This window comes from Pteropus alecto, unplaced genomic scaffold (assembly GCF_000325575.1).
Source record: "Pteropus alecto unplaced genomic scaffold, ASM32557v1 scaffold61, whole genome shotgun sequence".
Lineage (NCBI taxonomy): Eukaryota > Metazoa > Chordata > Mammalia > Chiroptera > Pteropodidae > Pteropus > Pteropus alecto.
Window position 1 is genome coordinate 16,751,487 of NW_006434835.1, and position 12,561 is coordinate 16,764,047.

The 12,561-nt window shown below is 40.8% G+C and overlaps 2 protein-coding genes across 3 annotated transcripts in view; one reads left to right on the top strand and one right to left on the bottom strand.

Annotated features, from left to right (window-relative positions):
- The window catches only part of MRPL33 (mitochondrial ribosomal protein L33), a 28,549-nt gene extending 26,647 nt beyond the window's left edge, over window positions 1-1,902 (top strand). For both annotated transcript variants that reach the window (XM_025045675.1, XM_025045676.1), the window contains exon 4: window positions 1,727-1,902. In XM_025045675.1, the coding sequence (XP_024901443.1) occupies window positions 1,727-1,788 (62 nt within the window). In that variant the 3' untranslated portion in view covers window positions 1,789-1,902. The remainder of the gene's footprint in view (window positions 1-1,726) is intronic.
- RBKS (ribokinase) overlaps window positions 1-12,561 on the bottom strand; it is a 78,052-nt gene that overhangs the window by 16,890 nt on the left and 48,601 nt on the right. The gene's annotated exons all lie outside the window — the stretch shown is intronic.

The window sequence follows — 12,561 nt, forward strand, 5'->3', positions numbered from 1 at the left end:
GTTGTAAACGTGATAGGCGTGGAAGGTGAGGGGAAAACTTTGACTTTTCCTACCCTGACTTTTCTGTTGTGATTAGAATGGAAAAGGTGAAAAGATCTAATTTTGGATGCCAAAGATAAACATGCAGCATTTTATGGGGAAAAAGATTTCGGCAGAAAAGAAAATGAACTACATTAAGTACTTAAGCTGGGAGTCAATCCTTTGTGTCACAGCAGGGAAAAGAAAGAGGTGGAGGGCTGCCTAAATATTGGTTCTAATTTTATTTTCAATTCTACATTACATTAAACTCTCCGTGTACCCCTCTTTAATTTAAAGCAACTGCTGACACAAATTGGTGTGCCTTCTTTTCTTTGACATCAGTATTTCTCTTGAATTATGCATTTCCATCTGGAATGAGATTTATGGGGCTAAAGCCTCCTTTCATTTAGATGGATGAAAACAGAGAGAGATCAATGGGGGTTCAATACAAAATCATTGGGGTGGGGGGCTATATACGTTCAGGGCAGCATTTCACGGCCCCAAGAGACTGTAAGCGGTATCACAGGATGACACTGATCTTTCAATTTTCAACATGTCGATTAAAATTCAGCTACTAGAGAACAGAGTGGGATTTTGGGATAAAGTGAAGCTCTTTGCTTTGTACATTGGTTGATAGTTCAGAAAAGAGCAAAATTTTATGCTTTAGTTACAATAATTTAATGTGAAAAATGTTCTTAAATCGATATGGCCACATGAAAACCGCTTGATTATAATCTTCTTTGGCTGAAACTGGCCATGCCCAGTAGCCATGTCATGATGTCAGGGTGTCTTCAGTACAGCCCCAGTTTGACCAGTGGTAGGCCAGCCTGGAGAACATGTGAGGGTCTATTGTCAATGTGGGATTTAGCCCTGCTCTAGGAGTGGGTAGGCCATGAAGCCAGGGGCCCAGTGAGCTGCCCTAGCCCCTCTTCAGGTTCCTGGGCAGGGCTGACATGTGCTCAGCAGGCACTGCTCTCAGTCACGGCCCTCACTACTCTTTCTTCTGGCTAGCCACAGAAAATGGCCTGGCAGACTTAAGACTGGTTAAAAACCCCATTCTAGCCAAAATGTCTGTGGTAGATTAATTTATTCTATAATTTAAAGAATTCCATTATTAATGAAAGAAGTAGAATCTCGAGTATGAGCTAAAGCCGGAATAAAAAAGGCCCATTCTTCAGGCAATATTAATGGAAGCTTTGTATATAAATAACTTTATATATTGGTGAATACAATAGCACTTAAAACTAAAATGTCTGTTAGTGATTCACTGGGTTCCAAAGACTGGCCTTCTGTGGTCAGCAATCTTTTTTCTTTGTGACTCCACTATTCTAGACAGAAAACAGTTAATCCAATATGATTTAGTATCTCACAAAAGATTCCACTGAAACATTTTCTGCCAAACGTTCATCTAACAGCTGCTTTTTTATTTCAGTGAGAGGTACTTGAAGTAAAATCATTGTTCCTTGTGAAGATTGCATGCTAAACAATATAGAGCTACCAGATTATTAAACAGCAAAGGCATTTGATAATATTAGCACCAACCACAGGTTCCACTTCTGCTGATGCACAAAATTTTGAGTAATTAGTCATTGCACAATATTGTATTTATATCCTTTTTTGCTTGAGCTGTTAGGCCACAAAGTCAGCAGGCAGTTTCTGTTATAGAAGGGTACTCTGGGCTATTTATAATGTTTCTGTTTCCTTACAGTTGCTGCTTCACTCTTGGGTCTTGGGCCAGGTCTACACTGTGAAAATGAAGGAAGGAACTGAGCAATTGTTCTGCGAATCTAACTGCTGAAAGCTGTTATGGATGATTCACAACAAACTGTGTATGTCTTGGCTAGAATGCCTGTTATTTTCTCTATAAAACTCATATTCATCACATACTGGCTCATGTGTCATTACATCGGTGGGAGAGTGTGTAGGTACGTGAAGGCCGTGTTTCTACTGGGAGTAAGCTAGTGTATAAGGCACCGACGATAGGGCGAGAGAGCTGAACTAGCATTATTTTGCAAAAGAGTTTCCTTCGAATGTTACTTACTTTAAGTGAAGGATAAAGTTCTGTTCCAAATGCTTCTCTGTTGCGTAGATCAGTTATTCCCCAAAATGGGGGCGGCAGGCAGCCAGGCATACCCAGTGGAAGGGCACATGGGAGTCACCTGAGCATCATTTTATCTTATGTTTCGTAAATTGCTTCTTGTGCCATCTGCAGAATATGTGATGGTATGAACTGTTTCTAATTAGAGTAGGTTTTAGCTTTTAGGTGAGTCAGGGCTCAAAAAAATGCTGAGAACCATTGATACTAGTAGAGTGATCTATTTGTATTGACCATGGAATAAGCATCTTACTTAGCCTCCCCCTTCTCCCCCTCACCCCCCCCTTTTTTTTTAAATAAAATGAACTACCATTATATCCTCTGAATTCTTAAGAGTTCCTAAACCCACTTCTCAACATCCCTGGTGCGTCTCCTCCCTAGTCCAGGCTGCCATAATGTCTCACCAGATCAGTGTAACAGTCCGGATGGTTCTCCCTGCCTCCAGTATTATAATCTCTACTGTGTTCTTCACACTGCAGCCATGTCCATCCTTTTATAAAGTACAAATCTACTCCATGCTTAAACTCTTCAATGGCTCCCCACTGCGCTCAGGAGAAAGTGCAGATTCCCAGTTATGGCAAGTAAAGCGCTCCACAACCCACCCCTATGAGGCTTTACCATCCTCTTGTACTTGAAGCTCTTTCCAAACAGAGCAACTTGAAAAGGCGCAGACGCAACATGCTTTCTTGGCCCTGGGCTGTTTCATGAGCTGTTGCCTTTGCCTGGGTTACCCTTCACCAAGCTGGCTCATCCTTCAGCTCACCTCCTTCCCTTGCCTGCTCAGAGCAGGCTCCTTATGCTCCTCAGGGCCCCTCACTTGCCCTTTTGCAGCATGTCAGGTGCACCCCCATCACGCACTTCTTTTCCTGACTGTGTGGGCTACATACACTTCTAGACTTAAGCTCTTTGTGGCCAGGGACAGTTATATTACACCAGTGTGTCCCTATTTACACTGGCACACGCCTGCCACTTGGCATGCAGAAAATTCAAATAAACTGTGCTGAATAAATGAGTACACAGTGGGGTGCTCCTCACCCCATTTTGCCATCATTTACCACAAGAGTCTTTTCCATTTCTTAAAGGACTGTTTGCAGTCCTAAAAGCCACTTCTGTTTCATCAACTATGGCACCAGGAGGCTCCAAGAATAAAGAGACAGGCAGCCTTGGATCCCAACTGTGAACGAACCCTATTTTAGTCTCCTCTCTCTAGCAGTTTTAAAAGACATGAAGAATAGCCAACACAGAGTAGACATATCATTTGGAAAGTCAGCAGGTAAACAGAGAAAGCCCTCTAAGTCCTGGCATCTGAGGCTGTAACTCAGGAATGTCCCCACCTCCATCCACCTGGAGAACTGGCAGCTTTCTACTCTTCAGAGCTCTACAGTTCTCTTCTTCATGGCTTGAGAAAAGAGAATGAGAACCCAATTAATTTAAAAAAGAGACATGGAGAATCCCTCTAAGTCCTGGCATCTGAGGCTGTAACTCAGGAATGTCCCCACCTCCATCCACCTGGAGAACTGGCAGCTTTCTACTCTTCAGAGCTCTACAGTTCTCCATGGCTTGAGAAAAGAGAATGAGAACCCAATTAATTTAAAAAAGAGACATGGAGAATAGAAAAGAGAAGGTCTAACATATACCCACTAGGGGTTCCAGAAGGAGAAGATTGAGAAAATAGGGAAGAAGCAATCATAAAATGATTTTAAGGTTTTTTCAAAATTGATGAGAAACACAAATACTGAGAGATTTAGGAAGAATAAAGAGTCATGAGCAGTATAAATAAGAATAAATTCAGATCTGGACTCATTGTAGTAAAACTGCAGAATGGCAAAAACCAAGAGAAATTCTTACAAAATAATACTATCCTCCTGTTCAAATGTGTTCCTGAAAGCTAAGTTCTGATATAGGCTGAATCTTCATAGCACTGAAGCACCTTAAGCAAAAGGTGTAATGTTTTATTTCTTGAAAACTACCTGAAGCAAAAAAGCAAAACATTAAGAATTAACAAAGTTAGGTGGTAGATCCGTGAGTGTTCATGATATTACTCTTTATATTTTTCAGTATAACTGAAATATTTCATAATTTATAAAGAAGGAAGGAAGATAAACTGTTTGGTTTTGGTATTACTGAGGGAAGTAGTAAGTTTAAGTATTTGATACAAATTATATTCATTTACCAAGTAACCTATACAATTAGATTCCTACATGCTAAAACTAAGAGTTAAAGAGAAGACTAAGTAGAGGAAAATGATTTTCCTAACTAGGAAACAGGAAGTCATGGGGAAGTCATTTTCTAGCAAATGTAACCATGATCTTTCTTTTCTCAATCTGGTTTGTTTTGACCAGGGAAGGAAAAGGATATAAAACTTTCAGATTTTAGAGAATCTCTCAGGGGAGATATAATTCACCTAATCTCTGGACCCCCTCTATCCCCAAATCACATAGCTTTTTCAAGGGTTGTACTGTAGGATAGAGCACTCCTATAGTTTTTAAAGCAATATAAACAGGAGGAAAGTGAGAGTGACCAGTTGCCTCTTTAAACACTGTCCCACCGTAGGACATTCTACTCACATATACATGCATACAAATACGTGGCATTCATGCCACTAACAGTGTAGCTGCACGTAGCACATCAACATAGATAATACACAAAGTATACACACCGGCAACCTACAACACACACATACTTTCACACAACCGGCAGACAAATTGCAGCAAGCTGTGAACCACACGTGTTTTTACATTTCCTTGTCCACCTCTATCAGCAGCAATGGTCGCTGAGGGCAGTGGGCATGGTTCCAACTCACTAGGCTCTACAGGTTGGCTCTAGATGGTTTTCTCACCTCCTCATTTCAGGTCTACCCAAGAAATATGGCCACACAATGAAAACCACTAAGACCTGCAGTACAGTCCTGGCAGTTTGCTCCTGAGATCACTACTGTAGCATTCTAGAAAGCGAGCAGAAGCAGACCGCTGGCTCACTGCCATGGTATCACGCCGATATCGAGGCTACTTAAGGAATGGGGAGAAGTGGGGCTTAGGTGTAGGAAGCTAAGAGGAAAAGAAGTCTTAATTGTAGATGGGTAAACAAGCTGCCACAGCCTCATACCATCCCTTTTTACTGGGAGAAGGACTATTTCCTGTCCCTTCAATTAGGTACTGTCTAGGTCCACAAAACACTAAATCTAGATTTAGATTTTGCTGTATTGACTTTCACTAAGGTTTAAAAAGTTGTTTATTCCCCTCTATATCCTACCTCTACCTCCATGCCTTCTTCTCTACTATCATTGCTCTTCTTTTAGTCTCTGGCCGTATTTGAGTTCCGAAGCAAGGCCAGTGTTCCCAGGTACCCCCGGGAGTCCCTAAGATGTACAGCCTGAGGCACATGTACATGCATGTCCAGTTCTGGCTGTGGAACAGTACTTAAGGAAAATGGAAAAAATAGACTTGTATTTGGCCCTGTTTCAGTTCCTCAAAGTGAAGATGACATTTCTGGTAAGCAGTTACAATTAGATTTTTAGAGTCCTGGGTTTTCAACGGATCACATGCAGGATTAAGAAAGATAATTTAAAATATTTAATTCTGCCTGATTAGCTAGTAAATGAGGGGATCTGCTGATGTGAAAGTAAAATAATAGAGCTAATATGCCCCCTGGGGCATGACAGATGTTTTATGCTTTGTCCATCAGTCTCTTTAGCAATCACCTTGTCTTCTGTCTTTTCTTTTTGTCGTCTTCATCTTTTCTGGCAGCCAGAGTCAGAAGAGTTTGTACGGATGTCACGTCCCTTTATTGATATAATTCCTAAGGTTAAGATGGCTATTTCAGAGCCTCACTTGGGTTTACTTTATTTTATGATGCCAGTTTCAGAGATGTCATTTACCCTCTGTAATTTAGTGTTTTTGGTCTGGCCTTTCTATGAATGCAGGTAGGACAATCTAAGGATATATTTTAAAATGGGAAACTGGGTAATTATCTTGTTTTCAGGTTGGTAAAAAAAAGAGCATTTGTATCTGAGATTTATGCTTTCCCTCGGCAGATGCAATGTCGAATTTAAGGAACATAAGGAATCCTGCAGATCCTCCAGTCCCCTGAGAACACTGGGGCTTAGTGAGGCTAAGTGACTGTCACATGACACTAGTTATCTTTCCAGAAGAAACCGGAATGATTTCGTTAGTTAGGAGGACCTAATTTTACATTCCGAGCATTGTATTAAGCACTGGGTTTGTCCCCAAAGTGCCCTCTGAGCTGGACCTTGAGGATGGGTAGGAGTTTACTAGGTAGGGAAGGAGGAGTATTGTTTCTTTTGTTAAACTAGAGAGATAGTTTGGGAATGCTAAAAAAAAAAAAAAAAAAGAGGATTTCCTTTTCACCAGCCTCTCTAGTTAGCAGTTCGGGCCCCTATTTAAAGAAGTTTAATGAAAAGATGGTTTGGTGTAGTCTCTAAGGGTGGTGTACCTCTCTTCTAGGTTTGGCCATTCAGTGACAAGAATAAATGAGCATGATCTGTGCGGGAACCTGTAAGGTCTGGACTAGCTCAATTGTGCCACGCTGCTGTCCGTGCAGTTCAGCTCCTTGCCCTGTGTAGGGAGATGCTGGAGTTGCATGGCAGTGGGACCCGAGTTGCCCTCCAGCAGTGTACAGAGCCAAGGTCGCCCCACTCTGTGTAATGGTGAGTGATGCAAGCTCTTGGTGCATGGTACCTGGTACCCCCAAATGATCCTGGTGAAGTGAACAATCAGCCACGTAGTGTCCTACTAATGAGAAAGAACACATACTAAGTGTTTACGTGTGCCAGGCACTGTTTTTAGAGCTATCTACATGGGTTACTGCATTTAAGTGAGGCTGCACTGCACTGCACTCCACTGTAAGCAAATGGTGCCTTTGCAAGATCTGGCAGCTTCTCAATATCTAGAGAAATGGAGCAATTATAGAAGCCTGTATCATGACAAGTGACAAGGAAAGTCAGTTCTGAAATGCCAAATAGTTTGAGAGTGAAGGCTACGTAGACTGCTACCAAATCAAGAGGCAGAATGGTGTGGTGGAGAGCACTTGAGTGTTAGACTCTAGCAGACAGACAGACAGACCTAGAGTCAATTCCTAGCTCCGCCAGCTTTCTAGCTGTATGACTCTAGCCGGGTCCTTTGGGAGCATTGTTCCTCCTGTATAAAATGGGCATTAACCCCACCTTGCAGGGCTGTTCTGAACGTGTGAGCTGATGCACAGAGTCCAGCCCAATGCCTGCCTGGCACAGAAGAATTTTCTGGCTTTTCATTATCAGCCAGAGAATCTTCATTCCTGAAAATCCGTAAGAATCCGGAATTTCAGAGGTTGCCTCGGAGGTCACCCTTTCCAGATGCATCATTTTTGGATGCACACCCTGAGCCCCAAACATACTGAATCGTTTGCCCACAGTAGCCTGCTAGTTAATGGCTAAATCAGGAGTAGAACTCAGGATATCATCTGCCCTTACCCCCTGGGACCAATGATTACAGTTAAATCGTATGCAAAACTCTTGAGATATTTCACCAAAGAGGTGATTTAGGCTGATCCTGTTTAGTTCACATCAGATTATTTTCTCCTCACAGAACAGATGATTTTTCAGTATTCACTTTAGGTCACTTCCGAAGCATGTTCATTTGCTTTCTTCTTTTATGTGTTAGTCTGCTTGGGCCAACGTAACAACATACCACAGACTGGGTAGCTTCAACAACAGTAACTTATTTCTCATAGTTCTGGAGGCTAGGAATCCAAGATCAAGGTGCTGCTATGGTAGGTTTCATTCTGAGGCCCCTTCTCCTGCCTATGGGTGGCCACCGTCTTGCTGTGTGCTCACATGACCTCTTCTTCGAGTGCACACATAGAGCTAGTTCTCTGGTGTCTCTTAAAGGACATGAATCTTAAAGGACATCAAGGCTCCATCCTTATGACCTCATTTAACCTTAATTACCTCCTTGTAGGCCCTAACCTACAAACAGAGTCACATTGGGTGTGAGGGCTTCAATATTTGCATTTTGGAAGGGATACACAATTCAGTCCAAAAAACTGTGTTACATGTGTTCCTCCATCCCTCGTTAGCCATTCCATTCAGGTCTATTTCAAATAGGAGATACCTGAACAACCAAGTATGTGAACTGTTAAGCACCTAAACATGAGGCATCACCTAAGGCCTGGCTCCTTTTACAACTCCTCCAGGTCCTCAATTAATAAAGACCAAGAAATGTGGCAAAAACCAGAATCTGGATCATTTAATATATTATTGTGAGAATGAAGGCTGAAGAGTTAAACTGAGATATATAAGCAGACTCATTCAGAAAGAAAACTTGAACATGAGTAAAGTCACTTTGAAGATCTGTGTGCATTGGAGTGACAAACAGAAACAGCGCAGCTTTGACATTTATTCTGATATTTCCAAGGGAAACTGTATGAAATAACATATTTTTGAGGGAATTTTTTTAAAGAAAGATTAAGAACAAAAAATTGTCAAAAGCGTGTAGTTAAATATCCAGACTTAAGGAGGTTCACGTGCCCTGGATCTAAAGATAATGTAGAACTTATTCTTTGGCAATAGGGGACGCTCCATTCAGAAGTCATCTGAAGTCCAAGGGCCACTCAGCCCACTGCCATAGAGGTTCTGGAACACTTGGGAGGTTCTTTATGAGACCAAGAGTGAATTGTAGCCAACTACTGGCTCCTTTGTGAGAATGATGCCCAGAATACTCTTAGAAATTACATCACCTATCTTATTTGCTAGATGTGGCTCCAAATAATTTCCCCCTATGTCCCAAAGTTATATTTACCCCAGATTTCAAAGTAATACATGAAAAATACAGGGTTGTGGAAAAACTCAAACAATCCAGAATAATATGGAGTAGGAGTAGAAGTCCTCCTTTACAACACCTTCCCCCCCATTCTATTCTCTTTCCCATGAGTAATGATCATAACAGTTTGGTGGTTTTTCCCCCAGATTTTAAAATATGTTTTTAATTACAAATAGCTAGTGCCTTATCAGCAACTGTGACTACTACAGGACTCAAATATTATAGATAGAAAGAGAAATAAAGAATAGGTTAGAGAACCCTGGTGCCCCTGGCTCTTGACTACTCTCAGCTTACTTATATGCCCTGAATTAAGATGATTTATTATAAAGTGAGCGATTCTTGAGAAGACAGATTTAGTCTAGGGGATGAATTCTCAAAATTAGAGTGTCAGTGGAGATTCTAGGACATAACCATTTACGTGTAGAAAAGCAATTTATATATAATTTTACAGCACTTACAGGCCAAGGATAATTAGTGTTACCACATATTACATCACACTAGCACAACAGTCTTAAACTATCACGCTTAAACATGCGTGACTCTGACTATGAAGTGGTTATTGGTGTAATGATGAACACAAGAAGGCGAAGCCCCTAACCCTCAGGTTGAAGGACCGGAGTGAAGACATGTGCGCCATGTCATTTTGAAGCTGAGATTCAGATGACAGAGAGAGATGGGAAAAGAGACACATCTGTCATGTCTTCCAAACTGAGCCGAGGACATCTGCAGCCACTGCCACCATCTCACTCTAGTACAACGGGAAAACGGATGTAAAAATAGAAGTGATATATCCAACTATTAACACTGAGGCAAAACTGAATATAGCAGTCTGCACACGTATCGACGTAGAATGGGAAATGGCTCCTTCTAGGGCAGGCTCTTGGTCTCAAGTGGTCAATGTGCCAACTAACTAAAGCTGTTTCCACCATCCACACCATCCCTGATTCACTTACTTGTTTAATTTTTCCCAGCTTTATTGAAGTGTGATTGACAAATAAAACTGAAGTATGATTGACAATTCATGACATGATTTTTTTTAAAGGTGTGCATCGTAAGGATTAGGAGGAGAAAAGTGAGAAAGTTACAAACCAACTGAGAGCAAGGAATACCCTCTTGACAGAAAAGTGAAGGAGCCCATTTGCTTAGAAGGAAATGCCTCTCAGGGGTTCCTCGCCTCACCATGTGAATTATCTCCTCTTCATCAGACTTATGAAGAGGCTGAACAGTTGTGTGCAGAACAGGCAAGGATTTTAATAATGAGAGTACTGGAGGACAGGACAAAGAAAGCATAAAAAAGCTGAGGGAGAGTCTACACCCAGAAAATAACTACCCTTGTTTCCTGCTCCACTGGGGGGATGTTGAGAGCCCATTCAGTAGACTCAGTAGAGCAATTAAGTGGAAGATTCTTTATCACGAGAGTATCTATTCATTAGTGAAGTGCCTAGATGGATCTTTTTGTTATTTTTTTTGACTTTTGTTTTCTAAATTGAGATAACATTAACAAACCATAAAATTCGCCCTTCAAAGATACACAGTTGAGTGGTGTTTAGTATATCCGCAAGACCGTATAACCATCACCATTCCGGGACGTTTTCATCACCCCAGAGAGGAACCCTGTACTCATCGGCAGCCACTCTCCATTCTCCCCTCTCCTCACACACTGGCAACTCTCAGTCTACTTGGTTTCTATAGATTTGCTTATTCTGGATATTTCAGATAAATGGACGCATATAATATGTGGCCTTTTATGTCTGGCTTCTTTCACTCAGCATAATGTTTTGGATGTTCATTCATGCCATAGCTGACATGAAGGAGTTCAGAACAGGCCTCCCCAAGATGTGTTCCTTTACATGTGAATTATTTTGAGCTGAAGGCAATTGAGACCCTGCGGGCTCACTTGAAACTTTTACCCCTTCCTTAAAGAATTTAAATTTGGGGCCTTGCCCATAATAAGAATTATCACCAGAAATAACATTTTATGACCTATCTATTGGGCGGGGCAAACTTCTAGTTACTGAACATCTGCTCTTCTTATCCTATGAATGATCTCCCTCCCCTCTGAAGCCCCCAGGTGCCTTACCTCCTCCTTAGCTCAGAATGTCATATGTACTTCATTTTAACTCTCCGTCTAGGAACCTCTCTCATGGATGTGGGGTCTCTGACTCTCTCATGCATGTGGGGTTCCCATACATATGCATGCAATTAAATTTGATTGTTTTCTCATTTCTCTATCTCATGTCGATTTAATTATTAGACCAGCTGGAAGAATCTAGAAGGGTAGAGGAAGTTTTCTTCCTCCCCCACAGTGCAAGCCACAATTTGTTTAACATTCATTGGTTGATGAAAATTTGGGTTGTTTCTAATTCTGGGCTATTATGACTAATGCTGCTATGAATATGCATGTATAAGTTTGTGTGTACACATATGTTTTCATTTCTTTTGGGGATATACCTAGAAGTAGGTATATTGTAACTAACTCTAAATTTCACTTTTTGAAGCATCTCCAGACTGTTTTCCAAAGTGACTATTCCATTTTACATTCTTACCAGCATTGTTTGAGGGTTCCAATTACTCATACTAGTCAGCACTTGTTATTACCTATTTTTGATTATAGCCATCCTAGTGGGTATGAAGTGGTATCTTATTGTGTTTGTCATTAAAAAAATCAGAGCCATCCATACACATAGTCTCAAAAGAACAGGCTTAAAGTGTTAATGCCCCACCTCTCTCCACAATCATTTCCATGGGGCAAATACTTTAAATTCTTTTAGTGGTTTCTTCTGGTATTTATCTTCTATTTCTGTAATATGCTTATACTGCTATTTTGTTTTATACTGCTATTTTTAAAAATCAGTTTTAGATGTTATCTCTTGACTTCCAACTATGGAAGATGAGCATCTAGTTCTCTTATCTTCCTCCATGTGCACACGAACACACACTCACTTTATCCTTCCATCTTCACAATACGATTATAATCTCCATTTTTGGTTAAATCAATAATTGGATTTACATTGTTATGACTATGAATTCACAGCCAAGTGGTGTAGTAAGATTACATTTACTTAATCATACGTTTCCCCTTTAGACCCCCGATGACCTAGGGGAAAAAATTTGCCTCATTTTTTTTTTTCATTTCCTCAGTTTTCTACATATTAATTACTACTTTGTCCTCAAATTCTGCAAGAAAACTAAAAATCTCTGGGCATATTCAAACATATGAATATTCCACTATTTCTTTCTTTTTTCTTTTTCGTTTGTTTCTGGGGGTGGATTTCTCTCCGAGCCCTCCACTCTCCCGCTCTCATCTGCACTGACTGGTTACGGGCTTGCCGCATGGCTGCTGTCCTGGGATTTCCCTTCCTCATCCTTGACTTCTCTCCTGTTTCCTGTGTATCACCTGTTTCCTGGACCCCACATTTTCCTTTGTCTCAGTCTTATCCCTCATTTTTCACTAGCATATCTTCCAGTAGCTTCTTTATTCCTCTATTCCTCCATTACTGTGTCTTTCGAATTTTCTAGTGTTCAATTTTAATTCCCTTATTTCTTTTAGTTTTCTTCTTTTTAGTTTTTGTCCTAATGATTCCATTAACACTTTAACTTAAAAAAAAAATCTACTTGTAACTAGTGCCAACT